General features: G+C 31.7%; 1 protein-coding gene across 3 annotated transcripts in view; it reads right to left on the reverse strand.

Moving 5' to 3' along the window:
* CALCR (calcitonin receptor) overlaps positions 1–24,846 on the reverse strand; it is a 2,888,559-nt gene that overhangs the window by 259,226 nt on the left and 2,604,487 nt on the right. For all 3 annotated transcript variants that reach the window (XM_044067646.1, XM_044067647.1, XM_044067645.1), the window contains one exon: positions 23,915–24,068. In XM_044067646.1, coding sequence (XP_043923581.1) covers positions 23,915–24,068 — 154 coding nt within the window. The remainder of the gene's footprint in view (positions 1–23,914; positions 24,069–24,846) is intronic.

The following is a 24,846-nucleotide window of genomic DNA, read 5'->3' on the forward strand; positions in this document are numbered from 1 at the left end:
CCGTGTCTATTTATGCATGTGTGCATGAATACATACGTGAGTGCATGTGCATATGTGCATGAGTGTGTGTGTGTGTGTGTGTGTGATAGATTTAGTGGAAGGTGATTTGTGGCTCTTTTTTGTGTATTAGGTTGTAGTTTTATATTACATAATTTTCAAATTCTGTGGCATATTGATTTTTTGTTGCAAATTCAGCCTGCAATGTGTTTTTTTTCACTTTATTTTCCTCATCAGACTTTACATATGATTATCTGCATAATTATTCTGTTTATGTAACCAATCAGCTTTCCATTTATGAAAGTAGCATTGTCTACATTGTTATATGTCACTTTATCAAAATTATGTTTTACAGCAATAAGTGAACATTTGTCACCTGTGAAGAAAAGCACTATGTGACAGCAATGAAGATGTGACATTTTCTTAATTGTTTGTGTCTGCCACTTTGTGGTACATAGTTGCGCTCTCTGGTCTTGACAATTTCATGCTGCAGAAAAGCACAATTTTTAATGCACATATTTGTTATAGTCATTAATGTTATGTGTTAATATGAACAAAATATTCATTAGTGAAGGTGTTATTTTTTAAACAGTGTTATTAATTTATATTTTTATTTACTTCCTTATATACTTTATTAACCAGAATGTGGTCTGGTCCAGCTACCCCTTTCAACCATAACCTGAACTAAAAGGCACCTACAGAAAATTGAGATAATACAGTTCACTGTTGATAATTAAAGGTAAAGCTAGATTAACTTTACACAAAATGTCAGCATTGCATGTATCAATGCTAATAATTCCATTATACTGCAAAAAAGGGAAAGAAAGAGAAAAGTTAATTGAAAGTAAAACCAGTGCTAATAATAAAGACAAACAATGCGTAATGCTTCAGTATTAAAGTATTAAAACAAATTTACAGAGTAAGTTGTTTACATTTGAGATTTCATTAAGCACGATCAGGTAAAAGAATAACACAGGTAGCCAGTACTATAACATTTCATGGATGTATATTATACAATTATTTGTACAAATGTGAAATCAGGTAATTTGATATCACGAGCAGGTATAATAGCAGGTGTTTAAGCAGGAGCATTTGTACTCAACAGCGTGATGCTGCAGGAGTTTTCTTAAAAATTTGAAGGAATTTGCTCTTCTTATTCTAGAAGCAGTCTGTTCCAAGAGGCAGGGTCACAAATAGTAAAGTCCTTTTCTCATAGTCACTGGCTGAAGGCGTAGCCTCATAGTATCTTCTGTAGCTGACCAAAGGGTAGAGTCTAGGGTGATTCAGTTTGTGAGGCAGTGGTGAACAGAAGAGATACAGTCACATGATCACATTCATGTGTGACCAACATGCAACTCAGGTATACTTCCTCCATGTAAGGAAAGTGGCCTGGGGTACAATCTGTGATTGCAAAGTCATCCCCTGTAAAACAGTATGCCCACAGCATAAGCAAATAGTTGCCACAATCAATTGCAAGCAGTGGTTAGAGATGGCTCTAAGGTCAACAGAGACTAAGCTGAAACTCTGGAAGTTAACTGGAGAGAAACCACGAGAGCTCAAGGAATTACTCAGAACTCCTGCACTGCAAGAAGAAGAGGACATAGGTGGATTTGTAGAAGAATAGCAGTGTCACAAAACAGCAGATATGTGGCTGAGCCAGTTTTAAAAATAATGTACATAAGGAAAGCTGGAGGTGGAATGCAAAATTCCAGGAAGTCATCCAAAGAAAGAAGGAGAGTGGGAAAAAGTGAGACATAGAAAAGACAGACCAGGCTAAGAAGGAATACTCTGTGGCTGACAAAGAGGCAAAAAGAGCAGTTGCAATAGCAAAGAACAAGGCATCAGGGGCCCACTACCAACATCTGAAGAGGGACTCAGCAAGTAACACAAAAATAATTCTTGGGTTGCAAGGCTAAGAAGAAAGAAATATAAAAAAGATGGTCATTAGACACCTTTCATAAGGGACACTTGCAGCGACCTGCTCACCAACCCACAGGACATCAAAGTCAGACAGAAGGAGAAATACTAGGAACTTCTAAATAAAGAAAATCCCACAGAGGCTGTACTACCATAGACACAGCCTATGATGAAGGAAGAAGGCCCCACCCTAGAAGAAGTAACTAAAGAAAATGAAGTCAGGGAACCCAGTAGGCTCAGGAGAGACCAAGGTAGATATGACTGAGATGTTGGGTGAGTTAGGGGAGAAATGGATTCAGGGGATACTCACTGCAGTATGGAAAGAAAGGCATAATCCAGGTGGCTGAAAAATAAGCTTTCTGGTGCCAGTGTGTAAGAACAAATGAGACATTCACAACTGTGGACAGTATAAAGGCATCAAACTCCAGCCACACTGCATGAATGTTCTGGAAAGGGTGATTGACATATAAATACATAAAGTAGTAGAAATCATGATGGGAGATGAGCAGTTTGGATTTAGGTCAGGATGTAGCACAATGGCCTAAAGTTTGCAATGAGACAGATAGTAGATAAAAAACGAGAGGAAAGTGTTGAACTGGGCATTCCTAGACTTGGAGAAAGCGTATGATTAAGTTCCAAGAAAGCTGATTTAGTCAGTTTTTTGATGTTTAGAAGTCCCAGAAAGAATGGCAGAGTTAATGCAGGCTAAATACATGGATCCAATGATACAAGAACAAATAACATTCAGACTCAAAAAGGGTTCTCAGTGGGAGTGGGTGTGCACCAGGGTTCAGCTCTGAACCCACTGCTGTTCATACCGGTGGTAGACTTAACATTTTTTTTTAAGAGAATAAAGTGAAAAAAGGAAATGACAGCAATGGTAAGAAGAACTATACTATCGTGTAACAACAGCAGAAAACAAGGAAAGAATTACTAACTACAGTAGACAAATGGGGGTAAGGGAGTAATATAATAAGATTTACAATATAAAAAGGGAAACTTTAAGAGGAAAGATACACTTAATCTGAGAAAATCTCAAGATCTGAGGCTGATCATGTTTTTTTGTGAAAAGTGGCGAACAAGATCTGAGGTATGCCAGAGTTTGGTGCATTAGGGGTAAGGGAGGAGCTCAAGAATGTTTTGGTGGCTATGAGCTTTAGTAATGGCCAAGCCAGATTTGAGGATTGGATTGAAACCCAAAAGTTGAGGATAGAATGAAAATTGACATATCATTCTTTTGCATGAAAAAAACACTATAACAATTAACTTCCAGAAAAAAATGCTCCACAAGAAACAATCACAACCTAAATTGGCTTAACTTCTACATCACTTTCACCAAATGATACTCTCTATCTCTGTGGATTACTTTCCCTATAATCACCTCATAACACGTCTAAATTTAGCTATCTTCTGACAACAATCATAGATGCCTGCTGCACATGCAAATATATAACAACCCTAGATAACTTTAATTTCAACTTACCCAAAAAGCTCTCTGATGCATAGGACATACTTTCAAACACTGGATTGACCAATCTCATAAAGAAATTCACACAATCAAACACCCTTTAAAAAACAAACAAAACAACATAAAGCATATCAATTCTACTCCTTTATGCTGTCTCATATTTTAAAATTGATGATATAAACATAAAGGAAGAGGTTGCCTACTCAGGAGAAACTTATTGTGTTTGCCCAAAGTTCATGCATGTGCCTCTTATTAAAGCCTTGAATGTAAACAAAATTGTGAAGGAGTCTTCAGTAAAATGCTCAAATATTCCCAATGGAATTTGTTATGAAGTACATATTAATGTATTAGTCATTTTCATCTGGTCCACTTGAACCACTTTTCAACCGCAGCCTTCAGTCAGGTTTTGTGCCCAAGGAATGGAAGATGGCCACAGAGATTTCCTGTCACAAAGGAGGTCCAACCACTTATCCGTATAACTACAGGCCCATAAGCCTTACCAGCTTCCATATGTAAAGCCATGGAATGAATCATCATGGACATGATAAATGAGGATATAGGTAACCTGAAAATGCCAGTACAGTCACCGTTTGGCTTTGTTTAAGGAAGGTCATACCTAGTAAATCTGGTTGAGTTTTTTGAGAGGGTCACCAAATTTTTGGATGAGGGTAAGACTGTCCACACAGCTTACCTTGATCTGGCCAAGGCATTTGATGCAATACTCCATTCAGGGATTATAGACAAGCTCACTAATTTAGGTATAAACCCTTTAATCACCTCCTGGATCATCAACTGGCTCAGTGATAGAACCCAGTTGGTCAAAACAGGTGAGGCCACTTCCACCAAGAGGCCAGTCAGTAGCCGAGTCCCCCAGGGCTCAGTACTGGGCCTGCTCCTTTTTAGCATCTATTTCTCTGAAATGGAAGCAAATGCTGAAAGTTTATGGTTGACTAAGTTTGCAGATAATTGCAAGATGGGGGTTATCATCAACTCCCCTGCAAACACTAGCATTCTTCAAGAAGGTCTATCTCTAACTAACAAATGGTGCCAAAGCCATGGTCTTAAACTCAATGCTAAGAAATGCATAACTGTAAGCTTTGGGAAGTCAACCATCCTGGCTAATTACCATGTTGATAATATGGCCCCAAGGGTCACCCAGTGGTCAGGGATCTGGGTATGCATGTAGACAGTATCCTTACCTTCGACCACCACATGGCCAGAATGGTGAAGAAATCCTTTTATGTTGCACAGCTTATAATTCAGCGTATTTCATCTATGTCCAAATAGGTCATTATCCAGCTGTACTCTGTCTGCCCTTATCAGACCAATCTTAGACTACAATGTTCCCTTTGGGATGTACCTGACCAGGCATATGCAGCAAATAGAGTGACCTCAGAGGTTACTTATAAAAAGAATACAAGGTGTAACAAACCTGCCCTTTCCCTGTACTCAGTCTCCTATGGATTGCTGTTGGGTGATCTATGCCTGGCTTACAAGGTATCCACTATCCCCACACTTATGAATATCCTACATATTCTTAAATCAAACAGTACCAGAAGCACCTGAACTTTTCTGTGACTTAAACAGAACACGCGCGAGAGGCAGAAATTTGTCCCAGAGACTGCCGCTCCTATGGAACAGATTCCCATCTATATGAAGCTGAGTTCATCTATTACCCAGTTTAAACACAACCTAGACCAGCTGATAAGGAGTTGGAAATTTACATCATTCCTGGCACCCGAGTCCATTATGGCTAGAGGTTGCTTAAAATTGCCTGGCCCTTAATGTCCTATTTGGATAGAGGACATCATTATTCTTTCTGGAAATCTTGACTAGGCTTAGCAAGACCCCACCCCAGGTCATTATCCTAGTAACAGTCTATAACTCTATAAATTTAATAATGGCATCTAGTGTTTCATGTTATGGAAACAGTCATGCCTTTCAATGACCTTAGTAAAGATGTGTGCCATGAGCTCTGAATCACAAATTCTGAATTTCTACTAACAGTTAAGAAAATATCACATGTCATTGGCAGGAAGTATAGCACTACATAATAAGCACATCTTGTAAAATGGCAGGTGTAACTGTGTATATGGGTATGGTAAATATGGGTCATCAATGAAGCATCTACAAATAACATGCTGAATCAGTAATTCAGGGAAATCAAGGTTACTCTCTTTTATGAAGTATGCTCTTCTGCAACCCCACTTTTTAATCTATATATCAATTTCAAGATTACATGGCCCCAGAAAGAGGGCAAACCCTTTCCTGCCTAAAAAAAAAATCTTTAAAAGTGTGATAGGTATGATTTTAATGAGGAGTTATTTAGTAAGTCCATTATAATGAATTAAGATTCAACAGTTATACTCTGGCCAGTTATCACATAATCAGGAAACATGCATAATATTACTTAAACAGATCAAATGCCCAGAACTTACTAAAACACAAAAAACAGGGAAAGTGACCACCTTTTTTTGGTGACCAAGACTGAATGGCATTCAATCCCTTAAAATGAAGTGCAGAAGTAATTATCTTTCTTACATCAATTACTGGAATTATTTTTTTTAATAATTTTATTAGTTTTAATAAAAGAAATTCATAAATCAATCACATAAATTAACATATAAGTATGAATACAGAGATTGTTACATTTAAAATTCAATTAAATATATAAAAGAGTTAACAGAATAAACAAACAGAGGTATTTACAAAGATATCTATTAAACTTTGCATACATGTGAAGAATTGAGCAATATTAATTATCACATATTAATCAAAATGACTGAAATTATTTATTGTGTTGATTCATTCTTTACCAACAAATTTTGTAAGGAGTCTGAGAAATGGGTACCACATCCAAGGAAGGCAGCAGGCACGCAAATTACCCACTCCTGACTTGGGGAGGTAGCGACGAAAAATAATACAGGACTCTTTCGAGGACCTGTAATTGGAATGAGTACATAAGCCACGGTGGTGCAGCAGTAGCACTGTTGCCTCACAGCAAGATGTTCTCCTGTTCAATTCTCAGCTGGAGTGCCTTCTGTGTGGAGTCTGCATGTTCTCCCCGCAATCGTGTGGCATTCGAAAGACATGCGTGAATGGGCAACAAAGGTTGGGCGTTGGGCTGGCAACTCAGCACCATAAAAATCTACTGCCAATCTTTAGTGGACCGGAGTTCCACTGTGGCGACCCCTAACCGGGAAAAGCCGAAAAGGCAAACAACATCCACATATGGTAGCTATAGGTCTTTCTAGATGTTCTAGAGATTATGGTTCTAATTTGTAAACCACATACTTCAGTTAACATATTTTTAAACTCAGTGAAAGTGGGAGGGAATTCAGATATCCCGTTTTTAGTTATACTCTTTCTGGCCACCACCAGTATTGCCCAGAGCAAAGGATATTTTACTCTTTTAATGTTGTGTGGTATAGGTGTATTGAAAAGCACTAGAGATTTTTAAGAGTAAAATTATCTGTAAATAATGCTTGTAATAGTTAATTTACTTGTTTCCAAAATGTTTTAATGTTCGTGCAGTCAAAAAACATATGAGCCCAATCTATGTTTATATCTGACCTACACTTATTACATATATTTTGTCTCTTGTTAATTTTATTCATTCTTTGAGGAGTATAGCAGGATCTGTGCATACATTTCTAGAAATATAACTTCCATTTAAGGGACAAAGTTGTTCTCCCTGCTGATTCAAATATATTTATTTTATCTCTAATAGTCCTAAATATAAGAGAGTTTACCAGAAAAAGTTTATGTTGAAGAATATATTGAAAATATTCTAATAAAATATATGTGTCATTTTTAACTGTTGGGGATACTACATGTAGTTTATTGTCAGTGTATAATTTATTAGTTTGTGTATATAACAATAGTGATTTATCTAGCTGAAATTCTTGTATTATTTGATTGACTGTTTTAGGTTTATTATTTGAAATCAATTGAAACCAAAACTTAAGATTGCTTTGTGTAAATGATGCAATTTTGTTTGAGACTGATGTTAATAAAGATTCTTGCGTAAATGCTATAGGGAACAAAAGGAAAAAACACTCCTTGTATCTGACATGCTTATATATAAAGTTGCTAAAATTTGATAAGATGCTGTTGATAAAACTAGGAGGGTATTTGGGTGTTAAATGAGTGGTAAAATAATCCTTTAATATCCATAACATCGGATTATTAATTGTTTCTAACTTATATGGTTGAGGTTTTATTATTAAAATCATAGCCAAAGTTTCCCAAAATAATTCCCACTTAGCTGAATATGTTGTATCAAAAAGTTGTGCTAGTGTTCTAATCATAGAAGAGTTTTAATATAGAATCAGATCCGGGAATGCTACTCCACCCTTTCTCCAACTATTAAGATGGTGTTTGAGAGCTATTCTTGATTTTCTCCAACTATTAAGATGGTGCTTGAGAGCTATTCTTGATTTTTTTAGGAAGCCATAAGAAACTTAACATCAAAGAATTTAGTTTATTAATAGGATTTTATTAGGTATTAATAAGATGGATTGAATAATGTATAGAATTTTGGGAAGAATTATCATTTTTATGATTGTTAATCTTCAGTAGTGAAAAACATTGTAGTCCATTTCAGTATTAAAGTTTGTATATTTTCATAACATTTATTGTAATTTAATTGTATTATTGTTCTCAAGTCCTTAGCTAAGATAATTCCTAAATAAGTTATTTGATCTGCATTGGATTTATTTATTTTTTTTGTCATCTGTTGCATTTATATTTTTATTGGAGTATACAGGTAAAATTTTAGTTTTATTATCATTGATTAACAATCCAGACATATTTTGAAATAACTTAATGGAGTCAAATAAAGAAGTAAAAGAAGGGTCACTTCCCTTAGTGGTAATTAGAACATCATCAGCGAAAAGTTGAATTTTGGAGGTTGTTTCCTTATTAATCTCAAATCCTTCTATATTTTTGTTATTTCTTATATTGTTAGCCCATGGCTTCATTATTAGAGTGAATAGTAAAGGAGAGAGGGGACAACTTTGTTTAGTTCCTTTTATAATAGGTATTTTGGTTGAAGTATATGACCCTATTTTTATGTAATAGTGTAATAAAGTTATCTGAGAAATTTAAACATTCTAATAATGTGAATAAATAATTGCAATCAATTGAATTAAATGCTGAATTTATATCTAGACTTATTAAAGTTAAATTCTTCATTTTTCTTTGAGCATAATCAATTAAAGTCAACGTTCATTTAATATTGTCAAAAGTACTTTTGTTAGTTACAAAACTAGTCTGATCATCATCTATTAAATGTGGTAAACATTTCTTTAATCTGTCTGAGTATATGTTCATGAACAATTTGTAATCCACATTCAATAGAGAAATGGGTCTGTAAGAACAAAATTTAGGGTCCTTATTTGGTTTTAAAATGGGTGAAATGAAAGTGTATTTCCATGAAGGGGGTATTATAGTATTGGTTTGAGCCAAATTGTAAACTTTATGTAGCAGGGAGATAGCTGTTTTAGGTATGATTTTATACATTTCAGGTATAATTCCATCATTACCCAGGGCTTTATTTTGTTTAAGTTTATTAATTTGAGTTTGTATATCAGCTAACATAATTTGTTTATCTATGCTTTCCTCCTGTTTGTTAAGTTTATTATAAAGATTTTTATTAATAAATTATTTTATTTTATTTTATCTTTAGATTCTATATTATGTGTGGATTGATTAATAATGTAAAAGTGGTTTCTGAACTCCTCTATAATATCATGTATGCTATATACATCTTTTTTTAGGGGAATACATTTCTTTAATATGATTATGCTTATTTATTCTTTTAGTTTTGTTCTTAAGATTCGTCAAGTATTTAGAATTTAGGGAATAAGCAAGGAATTTATATTTTTCTAAAGAGATAATACTCTTATGATGTAATATAGTTCTGTATTTCTCAGTTTGCTTGTCTATCTTATCTCTTATGTTTTTAGTAGTAAGCTTATCTTTATTGTTAAAGTATATCATGTCAAGTTTATCTTGTATTGTTTTTAGATCTTTATCCCAGGATTGCCTCTTATTATAATACCATTTATTTATTTGACCATATAAATAGGATTTCCGAGCATCCCATATATAGACATCAGAGATGTCAGGAGTTGAGTTTGTGTTTATAAAGTTATCTATTTCTTCTTTTAAGAAGGTTTGAAATTTTTTTAGTTGTGTAAGATAAGCTGGAATTCTTTTTGCTTGTATATTATGTTTACTATTGACATTACATTCAAATATAATAGTGTTGTGATCTGATATCGGACAAGATATGATTTTACTATTTGTTAGATCATTAATTATTTGTTTGGAAAAAAATATTCTATCAATCCTAGAATAGGTTTTATATATATTGGAATAAAAAGTATACTGTAGTGAACTCTGATCAGAATAATCATGTATATCTTTTAGATGATATGATTCCAAGAATTTTATTAGTTGTTTGGCCTGTGGGGTTATCTTTCATTTTCCTAGCATACTGGAATCTTTCTCATTTAAAATACAATTAAAATCAGCAGCCATAATAATGTGTCCTTCAGACTGAGATTTATTTTATTTATATGTTGTTTGACAGTGGTGATTCCAATACCAGGGATCCAGTAGTTATTTACTAGTGTATATACTTTTTTGTTTATTTCCACAATAACAAGACAAAGCATCCCTTTATTGTCTTGAAATGATTTAATTATTCTAGGTATGGGGAGAGATTTATTCTGAAGAATAGCCACACCTCTCTTCTTTGTTGAGTGCTCTGAGCTTATTAGGACTGTGTATTTGTTAGTGTTCATATACTTAATACTGTCCTTCAATAAATGGGTTTTCTGTATGAAAATATTTGGTTTGTGTATGTCAAGATATTTGTAGAGACTACCTCTTTTAATTGGGTTGTTCAAACCATTTATGTTAATGGATAAACCTTTTAGAGTGACCATGGTATGTTAATCTGATGTAGTAACATAGATTGTATCCTATCACTTTCATATAGATATATTATAAATCTCTTTTCTAAAGGAAAATTATTTAATCTGAAGACTTTGACCCAAACGTTACAGTGAATGTCAGAGGTCTTATTGTTAATATAATTAATGTTCTTATGTGGATGTATTGAAATGGATGTCAAGTGAAACATGTTACAAAAGAAAATATTTACAGTGCCTTATCAAAAACACACTAGCTCCCCGCCTGTAGTACTAAACTCCTTGTCCCAGTGACAACTGTCACTTGGATAAAACCAACAAACTATAACAGCAAAGCACAGTGACCACATGTTATTTATGTAATGTAATTAATATTAAATACTATCATTAAAGTTATTTATTTTTATATTAAAGCATGTATAAATTATTATAACTCATCAATCATATCTACTCAGTCTTAAGGAATAAGTAAATTGTATGTCAGAAACATACAATAATAGAAACATACAAACATTATAAATAAGGAGGAAAAAAGCCTAAAGAGGAAGGCCAAGAATATTTGGTTTAACATTATATAACCTGTTATTCCCTTAGGAATAATATACAAAAGTTTTGTTAAACATTAAGTTATGACCACAAAACATAATGAAAACCACAATATAAAAACAGTGTCTAAATCATTATAGTCCATTTTGTTAAACTATATCAAACTAACTCATTATACTCTATGATAAATAGTCTCCTTATATTCTGCAACTTTAAAGCATTCTGTACAGCTGAACAATATATCCCAAAAATATAATCACTATTGCGATTGGAAAGGAGGAAGGAAAAAAATCTTAAGTATTTAAAGACCAGTAGTACTAACAATTAAATTATTTTGTTATTATATCATATTTTACAAAAGATATCATTCATTTGTATGTAGTATATATATTGTCTACACAAATGTTATCGTTAACAATTATATCACTGCCAACCATTAACTCATTTTCTTTCAATTAAATAGAACACATAACGTTTCCTGAAAAGAAGAGACATCTTACATTATTTTGTACATGTATTAATGGCAAACAATCTGTATCTCTGCAATCTATCTCTTTAGTAGCTTTTAACAATATCCACCTAATGTGTCAGTGAACTGCAACATAGATTTATGTACATTTGTAAAATAATTCAAGTATATGACATTTAATTATAGAGAAAACTGTAAACCTACTTATTTTCAAACTGTTAACCAAAAACTCATAATTCTGTTTTGATTAATCATGCAAAACATGTCTTCTGACATTAATATAGTATGTAAATGAAACCATAACTCTATCAATGGAACTTGAATAACATAGGGCAGTTCATCTTGTAAGCAGTAAGATAGGCTGTTCAAATATCTAGTTGGCTATAAAGGGTTTTGTTATATTAGTATATCACCAAATAAGCCATTCAATAAAATATTTGACTGTGCAGAATGTATTATGTTTTTTTTGTTCAAATGTTTTTTATTAATTTTTCAAATAATTCCATTGTATAATAATCTTAATACATTTTCTGATAAATAGAACAGTATTATTAACTATATACAATATTTACAATTGGCCTGAAATTTAATTATTATATTGATCAGTCTAGTCAGAGTAACATTGTATTAATGAGAGATCATTTGTTCCTTTTTCTTTCACCCTCATTAAGAGTTTCAGTTCAAGTTTAGTGTCTCAATAAGTGATAGTATTTTTTCCCATGGATTCTTGTTCCATCTTCTTGGTGCTATTCTTAGTTCTTTTTCTCTGGTTTCCAACAATGCAGATTCCTTCAATATTGACAAAAATTCTTTAAATGATGGTTGCAGATTTGACTTCCATTTTCTGGTAATACATTTTCTAGCATTTGCTAGACTGTTCCATAGTAAGTAAAGATTGTTGTTATTTAATTCTAGATTCTCATTAACATTTAACAAAATTAGAGATTTATTTACTACAAATGTATCTGAAAATATGGTTTGTATAAAATTGCTGACATCTTCCCAAAATGTTTTAACTTTAATACAGTCATGGAATACATGTATCCAATCTGCTTTACAACTTTGCAAGCATCTCCAACATGTAACATTATTAGAGGTATTACATTTTTTTAATCTATTTGGAGTAAAAAAAGATCTATGCAGAAATTTCCATGTGTAAATTCTCCAAAATTGCATGCTGGATGTCAATTTAATAGAATTTAGTATTTTGGTTTTATTTTCCAGGGATACATTTATTGAATGGCCTTGTATTATATGATTTCAAAGTTTTAACTCTATAATTTATTAAAATTTTATATAATTTTGATGTCAAAATTTCTCAATTTTGATTATTATATACTAATTCATATAAAGGAGTTATAAGTGTAGGTCTATCTCTAAAAGAAGAATTGCTAATTATTCTGCATAGATCTTGCGAATATAGTAATATACTTTATAATAAAACCCAGTCTGATGTAGAAAGATTATATGTTTTTATTATATGTTGACTATCCATAACCTTATGTTCATTAATGCATTGTTGCCAGCAAATTAATTGTTTCTTTTCCCAAGTAATGAAAACTGTCCTATGCATTTTGTTTTAAAAATTTCTTGTTACATTGAAAGGATATAAAAGTTCTAGCCATAACTTTATATCTGTATTAGAAGTTACAAATCCTCTAAATGAATTATACATGTCATTTAAGTATTTTAGATTAGTAGGTTTTGTTAGATTATATTGAAGACTAGTGCATAAGATATGCCATGGTTTATTAATATGATTATCTATCATTAGATTCTTTTAAAATGGTATTTTCATTTGAATAAATAACAGTGTGAAGAGATTTCCAGTTAGAAGAATAGCACTGATCTATCCAATTTATAATTATTTAAAAAATGGAGGCTCTACTATACGTTTTAAGATCTGGGAAATTGATTCCACCTAGTTTCCAAGGTCTAATGCGGTGTGTAAAAGCTATTCTATTTTTATTAGGATGCCAGAGAAATCTTAATGATAATGTATTTATTTATTTTAAAAAGTATTTGTCTGGTATTACTGGAATGGCTTGTGCTATATATAGGATTTTTAGGAGTAATATCATTTTTATTACTTGCAATCTATCTTCAAATGTTATATATATTTTATTCCATTTTATTATATTTGACTTTATTGTGTCTATGATTTCCCTATAATTTATATTTCAATTTCTTTCTAATGATGTACTTAATGTTATACCTAGATAGTTTAAAGTGAGAGTTTGTTTACCAATTATATGATTATCATCTATTATCATCTATTTGAAAATTATTTTTTTATTCAATATCATAAAATTTGATTTTGTTTTGTTAAAATGTATATCTAATTCTTTTAATGAATTTTTAGAAGTAGTTGTGGTAAGAAATATATCATCTGCAAATAACATTATTTTTGAATTATATTGATTATATACATTTATACTCTATTTTGGATTGTTTCGTATTGAGATGGCAAATATTTCAATGGCTAATGCAAATAATATGGGGGACATGGGACAACCTTGTTTTGTGCCTTTTGTCAATATTATTGATTCAGAGGTGAAAGGTCCTAATTTTACATATGCTAAATTGTTTTTATATATGTTATTTATTAATTAAATAAAGGAGCTAGGAAACTCATAATACTCTAATATTTTAAACAAGAAATCCCACTTTAAGGAGTCAAAAGTGTTCTCTATATCCAATGCAATTATTAAGAATTCTTGTTTTTCTCTATTTAAATAGTCAATAATAGTATTCTTTGTATATTATCATAGGAGTGCCTATTATGTATAAACCCAGTTTGATCTTCATTTATAATTTTTATCATAGATTTTTTTGATTCTATTGACTAAAATAGCCATAAAGATTTTGTAATCATTGTTGAGTAATGCAATTGGTCTATAGGAGCTGCATTTTGATGTATCTTTATTTTCTTTTATTATAGGAGTAATTAATGAGTATCTCAAAGATGGTTAGGGAGATTCGTGTCTAGAAAGAATTTCAACTCTGTGAGTAGCCAAGGTTTAAATTCTTATAGTTTCATAATATATGCTGGGATTCTTGACATTTGTATTAATTTCTTAAAGTTTGTTTGAATATTAATAAGAATTGCTCTATGATCTGATAATGAACATGGTATTATTGTAAAACTATTTATCTTCGCATCAAGGTCTTGTGCAACGAAAATGTTATCTATTCTTGTTTGGGTTGTAAATCTGTGATCCTGGTGAGAAAATAACAATGAGTTACTCTGTCTAAATTTGAATGTATCCATTAAATTATGATTTTCAATCCATTTTTTGAGTAGCTTTGCTATAGGGGTTATACGTACATTTCTTTTATTGGTGGTCTCAAAATTATCAAGAATGCAATTAAAGTCACCACCTATTATCAAGCTACCTTTATATGTTTTTCTAATAAAGTCTACATGTTTCTTTGTTGTACCATTTCCTATTCCTGGAAACCAATAAAGATTCACTAATGTCCAGATTCTATCATTGAATTTTATTATAACAAGTGTTATATGTCCCTCTTTATCTTCATAGCTATAAAGAATTTGAGGATTAATAATATTTTCTCCATAGTATCCTAACTCCTCTAGTTTTGGTTTTATATGATGAGTGTGCTATTGTTGTATACTCATTTGGATTCCATAAATGCTTTTCATCAGATTTAAAGTGAGTCTCTTGAATAAATATTACTTGTGTTTTGTTTAATTTTAAATATTTTAGTAGGTTTGATCTTTTATTTGAATTACTTAAACCATTTATGTTCAGTAAAAGTAGTGTTAAGTCCATATTTTTTGTTGAGTTTCATGCTTGCTAATATTTATAGTAATATTCAAGTATATTTCATAGTATTGTATTTTGAACAAATTTATCCTTATTAAATGTATCATAACTAGACAATCTCTTTTGTAATACCTTTATATTGATGTTCATTTCAGGCCATAATAAAAAAGTGAAAAATGAGTTAAGTAAAATTATTTTGATTAATATAATCCTTACTTTCAACCTTCCCCCCATCACACGTGAAATGATATACATTCCTAATCTGATAGACAAAAACAAAATATCTACCAGATTAACCCTCATGTTTGATAGACAGATTTCCTTATGCTCCATTCTTGTATTATTAGGGACCTTTGAGATTATAAACTGGTATATACTGAATTACATTTATAGTTCTACATATTATGTACACAGTGAAACACATAAATAATTGTAGGCTATATACATATATATAAATACATTCCTTATTATGAACATATAATAACACACAAATCACATAGCTGAGTATCCTCATCTCAAAGAAGTTGAACCCACTATCAAATTGCTCTAATGTCATCTTCTTTTCCCTCTCTCTCTCTCTCTCTCTCTCTCTCTCTCATGTAAAAGAACAATTTGCAAAGACATAAATATGTATTTTATAATATACTACTTTCATTGAACCATTCATACTGACTGACTGATATCAACTATTAAAGCATTTCTGAATCTGATGTAGATATAGATTTTTCTATATATGTACATGACATAACTATTTATCATGGTAATATATACATCAAATGTTCAAGTTAATCATCTAAAAAAAGATGATAAATGAATTATTTTCCAAATACATATTGATTGTAATGAAATCTATTTTACATAAATAAATTAAGATTTAAAAGAATTCATTGAATGGTATATGCTTGTAGTTTTTCCATGAATCAAGAAATTGTATTACATACATAGTTGTAATATTGTTTTTCACCAAAAAGACATATAGTTTTTGTTAGTGTAAACATAAGGTAAAACTCTACAAACTAGTTATTGTTCTAAAAATAATTTTAAACTCATAGATGACTTATTATATCCAATGTTTCTTTGACTATTTGATTATATACTTCAAACCCTAGTTTATAATTCATATTAGATTCTTAGAATTATTAGTAATCCTTTGTCTTTTCATATAATTCATAAGTTTAATACATAGATTTTACTATAAGTTCAAGAAACATTTTATAAACATTTCATATAAGACCCATCTCGTTTATTCATTCAAATATAACAGATTTAACTTTCTGTCAACAAAGACTATTGAGCCATCAATATTTTTATTCAGGATATGCTTACTAGTTGAAATATATCAGACTCAGAATGGCCACTGAAGTGCATTGTAGTATTTCATTTGTTATGCAGCATAGCTATGGGAGAGTAAATGAGTTTCTATGCATAACAGAATGTGAAATAAATTTCAAAATAAAAGGTATAAATCGATTAAAAATGATATGTCTGTATTCGCACATGTGCACACTGTCAAATCTAGCCATGTAGATTATAAACATATTTGTGTGTAGTCACTTATTTATGCTCATCTCTGTGCTTATGCGCATATTTGTAGGTTAACACATATAGACACATATTTTCATGTTTAGGATTTGTGGAGAAAATAAAAGATCTGATACAAAGATCAGTGAATTTCTTTTGTGTCTGAGATCTGGTGCTAAAGAATTGCCTTGATGAGCAATAACTGTGTTGCTGAAGGCCAACTTATCTGTTTTAAAAAGGTATGTTTATAACTTACAGTGATTAGCCTATCAAGTAATGAAACCATATAGGTATGACATTCAAATTTAGTATGAATGTTAGTAAATAGTCAGTGATGTAAGGCTCTTATATGTCATTGTGCACCTGTGTCTACTTAAAATATATGACAAAATACCTCTAAGTGTCTTGATATCATTGCACTGGGAGATTTTATCTCCCGTCTGATCACTCTGGCACACGAGTGACCATTGTCTACAGGGTCTATTTACAGAATCCTAACTAGTGCTCTCTCCCTGCAGAAGCTTAGACGTAGAGACTGCACTGTCTTGTGACATCACCAAATTTCATGATCCACTAAGAGAGTGAAAGGATTTAAAATTAGATAAGAAAAATAATATATTTTACTGTATGAGAATATGTACAAAGACCACTCACTGTTATCACTTGCATGAGAGATATAGCTAGAGCATCATACAACAACTGAGTAAAAGTTATTATTATTCATTAACTTTAAAGAAACTTCTTTAAGACTATTATAGAAGTAACTGTAAGAATGAAGAATTTATTTTGTAAGACATGCCTTAAAATGTTAAGAAACTCAATGTGTGTCAGTAATGGAGAAGAATAAAATTAACAACACCAAAGCAGTGATTAATGAGAAAAAAAAAGCTATTGAAGCAGAGAGGTTTTAGTCTTTGTGAGTGGCTGAAATCCATGAATGGTATAAAATATACTGATAATACTGGGTTTTGATATTTTGGTTTATGATACCACTAGAACAATGTTCAAATCTCCATTTTAAGCTTGTCATGACATATCTCTGTGATGGACAGTTCCCTATCTTACTTTAAGAGACTCTATAACAGTGGTAAATTCTAACAAAGCATGCCTCACATCACTTTTTCAAACTGTTATCTAGCCTTGTGCTTCACAGTGATAACATTCTCATTCAAGGTTAGTTGAAAGACAACATTGACTTATGTATTCATCCTTCCTTACTTCACTTTGACTGAGTTTCTATAACTCTTTACAGAGTTAGTTTACAGTATTTTCCTGAACTAAATAAACTTATTTCTTCCTATTGTTTAGGCTTGTCTTATCATTACATGTATTATAAAGTACTTCATATTTATACCAACAAAGTATTCTGAGTCTAATCAAAAGCTTTAAAATATACAAAGAAATTCTCTTTTTTGAAATAAAGTTTAATTGTAAGCATTGAAATCAGAAGCTTCTGAAAGATGAAATTAATTCTGTCCAAAAAAAATTCAGAACAATTTCATGACCATTTTCCTGAATGATTTGAACATTAATAATTAGTGTGTAATCAGAACTATATTAGAGGATGCTTGTCACTTTAAGATCAACAGGAAGTGTATTGACGTGCAATCTCTTGATATCTTGATTAGCAGTTTTATACAATGAATCCCTACCACTCACCACCCTGTAAAAGTAACTGTTTTTGTTTATATTTCTAAATTAATGATCTAGTCCATGTACTAGTATAAAGGACTCTTTTCACATTGTATTTTATAATTATTGTAGTCCGATAAAAGCAGAATGTTCTCATACTATTTTTTCCCCTTAGCAGCACTACACTGTATTCTGCTCATTTTCACTCTCTTTTACATCACCGTACCCTCAAAGAGCGTAAGCACAAGCTATTAATGTGACTGTGGTGTTGAATGATTACGAGAATGCTATTTGTGTGTTCGCAAGTGTGTTTAACAGTAAAATGGGCTCACGGTTTCTTGTAAACAGCCGTTATTTATTCAAATCCTCATCAGACAGTTCGTGTTTAAAAAAAAAAGAAAATGATGTTCCAAACTGAAATGACAAAGTGTTCAACATCAAGGAGAAAAAAAAAAACCCTCATTCACTGTTCGTGCCCAAAAAACCATCCTCCTGTCATCATCCCAATCAACTACATAGCTACTATATTCATACTTTTTTACTGATAATAACTGCTTTTTGCTTAATACTTTATATTTACAAGAAATCTGATGATTACAAATTACCTATATGAATTATATGTCAATATTTCTTGATGGAAACATTCAGATCATTCACTGTTCCTCTGTTACCCCTCTCTACTTCCTGTTTTTAATTCTATCCCATCAAGACTGTCAATTGAGTGAAAAATTAGTTCTTTGAGATAAATAATTTATATAATATTACACATCTATATTTGTTATGAGTGTTTTTGTACTAATTAATTGATATAAGCAGCTTCATTTTGTAATAAGTAGAGTTAGAAGCATCACTATATTATAAAAGAAAAGCAAGAGAATAATAAATAAGATTATGATTAATGAGACAACTAAAATAAGTAAATGTACATACATTTTAATTTCAGTTTCTTTTGGTGTATATTTCACTTTTTAGTAGATTATTTGAGAGCATTTAAACTTGTTGCATTTTTTATTTCAGTTCTTTGTTTCTTCTTCTTTACATCAGTCCAGGAATTTTTTTCTTGGGATCTTTTCAATGAATTAGTTGTTGACCAGTCCATTTCTTCTGGAATTGTGATTATATTATTGTTCTTGATAAAAGAAGATGCCTCATCTATGTTGTCGAAGGTTCTCATTTCATTTGAGTGAAAAATCTTGATTTTCGCAGGATATGCAAGTTGAGCTTTGATTTTGTTTTGTTTCAGAAATTGTACAAGTGGCCAGGCTTTCTTCCTTAAGCCCAGAACTCTAGTTGAATAGTCATTATCAAATCTTATTTGGTGTTGTTTATACTTTAAAGGACATTTCCTCCATGCTGACTTCAGTATAAGTTCTTTATCAAGGTATGATAAAAATTTTACTTCAATGGATCTAGGAGAAGTATTAGGAGAGGATGATGAAGGTTTTCCTATGGCTCTGTGAGCCCTCTCTATGCCATTTGGCAGTCCTTCTTTTAAGTCTAAGATTTCCGGCAACCAGGAATTTAAAAATAAAATAATGTCCTCACCCTCAGCTTTCTCTGGAAGACCAAATATTCTGATATTTGTGCGCCTTTCTCTGTTTTCTAAATCATCTATCTTGCTGATTAAGCAGTTATTTTGTTGTAAGAGACTTTCACTTTGGTTCAACCTTCTATCTATATCGGAGAGAGATTATTCAATGTTCATTATTTTTGTTTGTTGCTGCTGTAATAATTCTTTAAAGACATCTGTTTGTTTCTGGCAGTTCTCCTTTAGATTTTCAAGATTGTCCTTAAAATTATCCATTTTCAATGATAACTCCTGCAGTACAGAGGACATCAATTGGATTTCCTTCTTCAAGGCTGTTTCAGAGTGTGAGTTCTTTGAGTTACCCATTTCCAACTGGTAATAATAGTCTTCAGATTAATTTGACAGGAAAATATTGATGAAAAGCTTCCAAAATTAGAACACTATTAGATCATAAGTTTATCAATAATAGTTAGATATTTTTGTTCGATAAAATTAATTATTTTCCTGTTATTTAAACTAGTTTTGTGGAGCTCTAAAAAACTGCTGCTACCAGTTAGCCATTCAGGCTCTGCATCCCCAATGTATTATGTCTTGATGTGACTAGCAACTCCAAAGGAAAGCTGATACAAAGATGTTTCATTCATTTTCTTTCCTCCTTCTTCTGCCCATATTACTGTTATAAAAACCCAGAGTTTAGATATTTTCCTTGTATAGCAGGATATCCCAGTCAGCCAACACTTTGTTTATACTTATTGGAGCATAAGTTTTGCTATTATGAAGTGTTCATGTGGGAATTATGATTCCCATAGTTTACAGAGAAGAGGACTTCCTGGTAGAGTTGTTTTTCATCATGCTGATGTCATTAGTGTGCCTCCTGTTGCTTCAAAGCAGTTTGAGGATTGTAGAGATAGTACACAGCTGATACAAGGATGTTTAAGGCCTCAGAAGCTCATGGATCATCAGCGCGAGTCAAACCAAGACCTAAGATTGTCTCTGAAAGTCATCAGCAGGAAAATAGCAGAAAAAAAAAAGTTTTATCATATAATTGAACTTGTGAAGCTGTCATCTCGTGAGTAAAGGGTTATCTGAAATGCTATCGTTCAGCTGGAATGTGTGTTCAACAGGAAACAACACTAGTACATTTGTATTGCTTAAATGCAAGGTTTCACATAAAGAAAGCATTCAAATTGTCACCTTTCCCATATATAATCACCAACATTAACACCCCACCTTAGTAAGGAGCAGAAGAAAAAAAGAGAAAAACAAACAACTAGTGACTGTTTCTCCGTTTTCCCTGCTTTTCCTTTTAAGTGCTAGCATCACAAAAACATAGTAATATATCAGACCACACTAAAACATAAAAACCATCATGTCATATCAGGTTATAGAGATGTGTAGTTTCAGGGGAAATATTTAAAGACATTTAATTATGGCAAACTAACTGTATATATAAAGTAATATATCTGAAAGCTATGTTATAATGTGTTAATAATTGTTACAAGAAGATATGATGTTTAAACAGAGACCAAATTGAGATTATAGAAAAATTATTGGGTGTTTATCTTTAAAGGTGAAGTCATTGCCCTATTATACTATGTACCCACCTCTCCTTCCCATTTCAATTTTATTAACATAAAAATGAAATTATGCATATATCTGTTTAACTAAATAATCAAGTTATGTATTTTTCCCTTTTCCTTGTCTAGTCTTTTTCTTTCCCCACCTCCCCCCTTTTTCCTTTTTGATTATATATTATTACTTTGGATTCATGTTCAATAATATAAAAAGATGTTGTCACTGATCTAGTTTGTTTAAAATATAAATTCTTACATGACAACTATTGCATGTTAGCACTACAAATTATCTAAATGGACAACATATGAACATTATTAAAATTAAAATTAATTAAACTAGAGGGATATGTATATAGCTAAAGAATATTTCATTTATATAAAAATGAAATGAGCTTACCTCATAAGGAAACAAAACAATGAAAAATGTATTTAACGTGTTAGCATCCATATGTATGACAAGATAAGGAAATGAAATATAACTTAGTTCATTTGTTCTTTAGTTTTTTAAGTTTCTCTGTAGTTTTCCAAGCAGATGTTGATGGCAATCTTTTAAGAGAAGGGCTAGCCCATTGCATCTCTTCCATCTTTTCTAAGATCTTGTGATTTTTTATAAAAGTGAGAGCAGAGTCCAGGTCTTCAAATAGTTTGGGTCCCTCCGAGGTGAAAAACAATTTTCTTTTTGCTATTACTAAAGATGAATAGTCATTATCAAAACAAATGATTGTATCATTAATTTTTATGGGAGATTTAGACCAGACTGTCTTTAAAATAAGTTCTTTATCAGATGTAGAAATGAACTTAACAATGACAGATCTAGGTTGTTTTTTGCTGATGGTACTACTTCTAGTCAGGGACCGGTGAACTCTCCCTATCCCAAATGACATAGCTTCTGTAAGGTCTAGTGTTTTTGGTAGCCATGTAGTGAGAAAAGCAGTCAAGTTGTTTTCCTCTATATTTTCAGGTAGTCCAAAGATCCTTAGATTATTTCTATGAGATCTGTTCTCAAGGTCATCAAGCTTATTTTGTAACAACGTGTTTTGTTTTAATAAGAACTCCACAATATTCTCATTTTCTTTTATTCTACCATCCATATCATTTAAAGCATCCTCTATGCCACAAACTTGAATAAGTCCTCATGGAGAAGATCCATTTGTTTAGTAGAGTCTTCTTTGAATTGTCTATCTTGATGTCAGTCTTGTCAATTTTTGCAGTTAGTACCTGAATATTTGATAACAGTGTTTGAAGTTCTTTTCTGAAAGTAGATTCCTGACTGCTAGTTTTTGTGGAACTCATGATGAAATTTTTCAGTTGATGAGGAGAAATTTTCCAAGTGTAATTTTGACTGGAAAAGTTGCCTTCTTTCTATTTTTTTATATATATTCTTGTAAATATAGTCATAAACTATAACTCAGTAGAAAAAGAAATTCCAATGTTTTGATTTGATGACAAAAATCCAATGAAGATATAATTTTCTTAGGGGAGCTACTGTATTCTGCTACTACTCAGTACCCATGCTGACCACGCCCAATTTCTGGAATTATTAACCAACTATTTATTATAAAAGAATAGGTACTACTAAATACAGAGTTAGACCAACAAAATCTGTAAATAAGCCAGATGAGTTTGATGGAGATCAAATAAAATTTCTTACATTTTCCCATTTATAATGATTTTTTAGATGTTTTGTCTCGTGTAGATGAAAATAGGTATGTCCACATGGGTGACAGAGTTTTGTTTTATAAGAAGGGAATATGAGAGTTGTGTTGATAGGCTAAGTAGAAAGGAGAAGGTAAATGACTATATTTATTCAAGGGTTGCTTATTCTATTAACATTCCTTACTGCTGTCCCTACAACACTGCCATACTTGATTTCTAAATGAGTACAAGCCAACATCCAACCTTGTTACCTGCAGGGGTATCAACACCAAAAATAACTGGTTCCTTGCTAGCAAGGCATATGGCTTTTCTGTTTGCTGTCATCTCACAACTTATAATGTTCCTAGGCCTATAGCAACTTACCTCTTCCTCAGAAAAATATGGAATTAATAAGAATATCTCTCATTGCCTGCCATCTAAAGTATTAAATTCAGTGAGGTAACACACAGCAGCAAATGATTGTATAAAATTTGAATTTAAACTTATGTATTTGATTTTGTGTGTGTGTGTGTGTGTGTGTGTGTGTGTGTGTGTGTGTGTGTGTGTGTGTGTTAATAGTGTACGTGATTATGTGTTTTTGCATGTTTGTTTCATTACAGGAAAGGTATTTCAAATACTATGTCCTCATATCCTGAAAAGCAAAGTACCTTTGACTGTAGGCTTGAAAAATAAATAGGACTTTTTGCAGTGAGCTTTAAGAATAATACCAAAATATTCAGCACTGAAATACTGATAAACATATTAGCTGGATAATATACTATGATAAGAAGACAATTGAGTTAATTTAGTTAGTTGTATAAGAAAAAAAAAAACAATCAAAATAACTGGCACATGAAGATGGCAAAGATAGATATTGCATAGGTTGAATGGTACTTACCCCATCCAAGTAGATAATACCAATGTAAATGTTGCTCTTCAACAAATACTGCCACCACAATCAGAGTATGGAGATGAATGCCTTCACAGAGCATCCAAAAGTAATTACACCCCATCATGTATTGGGTCAGAAACTGTACCACCTTACAGATCACCTGTCATAACAAATAGAGACAAGAATAGGCCTTAATCTCTAGTCTAGTAGAAATAAAGGGACTTTTTAAAATACTGTCAGCATCATGGCAGTATTTCTGCCCATTCAATGAACAGTATAAAACACTTGAAATAACATTTTCAAAATATTCTGATCCAGTTTTATGACTGCAGCTGTAGTTAACACAAATATCAAATAAAAAACAATACAATTAAAACTGCAAACTGTTATCAGTACACAGATACAGGTAGAGTGTGACACTTCCTTTTTATCCTTTGATATTTTATCAAGTGGCAATTTTAACAATATTCTAGTGATAGAACACAACATTTTCAAAGGTGAAACAGACTGCAAACCTACATATTTAAGATTCTTATTGTAACATACTTCCGAGGATACCAGTGATTTGTTTGCAACTATTTCTGCTTGCTCTGACTATATTTTTTCCCTCCTAGTAAAACCTCATAGAATCACATGCTTTTGGGTGAATTTAACCAAAAGTGTTTGAAATTGTTGTTTCCCAATGTTACTTGTCATTATTTGGTGATTTCTACTTTTGTTAACATCAGGATTACAACTGCAACTGTTTGAACAAAGCTGAATAAATCTGTTTGTCCAACATGGAAAACAGGGGTACTGAAAGAAATTTACTCTCAGACCACAAATGCAGGAGGCAAGAATTAAAAGATAAGAATGCTAGAAAAATAACGCAAAATTCTACTTTATTTAAAAATAACCCTAAATTAATTTAACATTACTTTTTCAGTCTTGGTTAAAGG

The sequence above is a fragment of the Protopterus annectens genome, chromosome 3.part1, assembly GCF_019279795.1.
Source record: "Protopterus annectens isolate FY-2018-M chromosome 3.part1, PAN1.0, whole genome shotgun sequence".
In the NCBI taxonomy this organism is placed as follows: Eukaryota; Metazoa; Chordata; order Ceratodontiformes; family Protopteridae; genus Protopterus; species Protopterus annectens.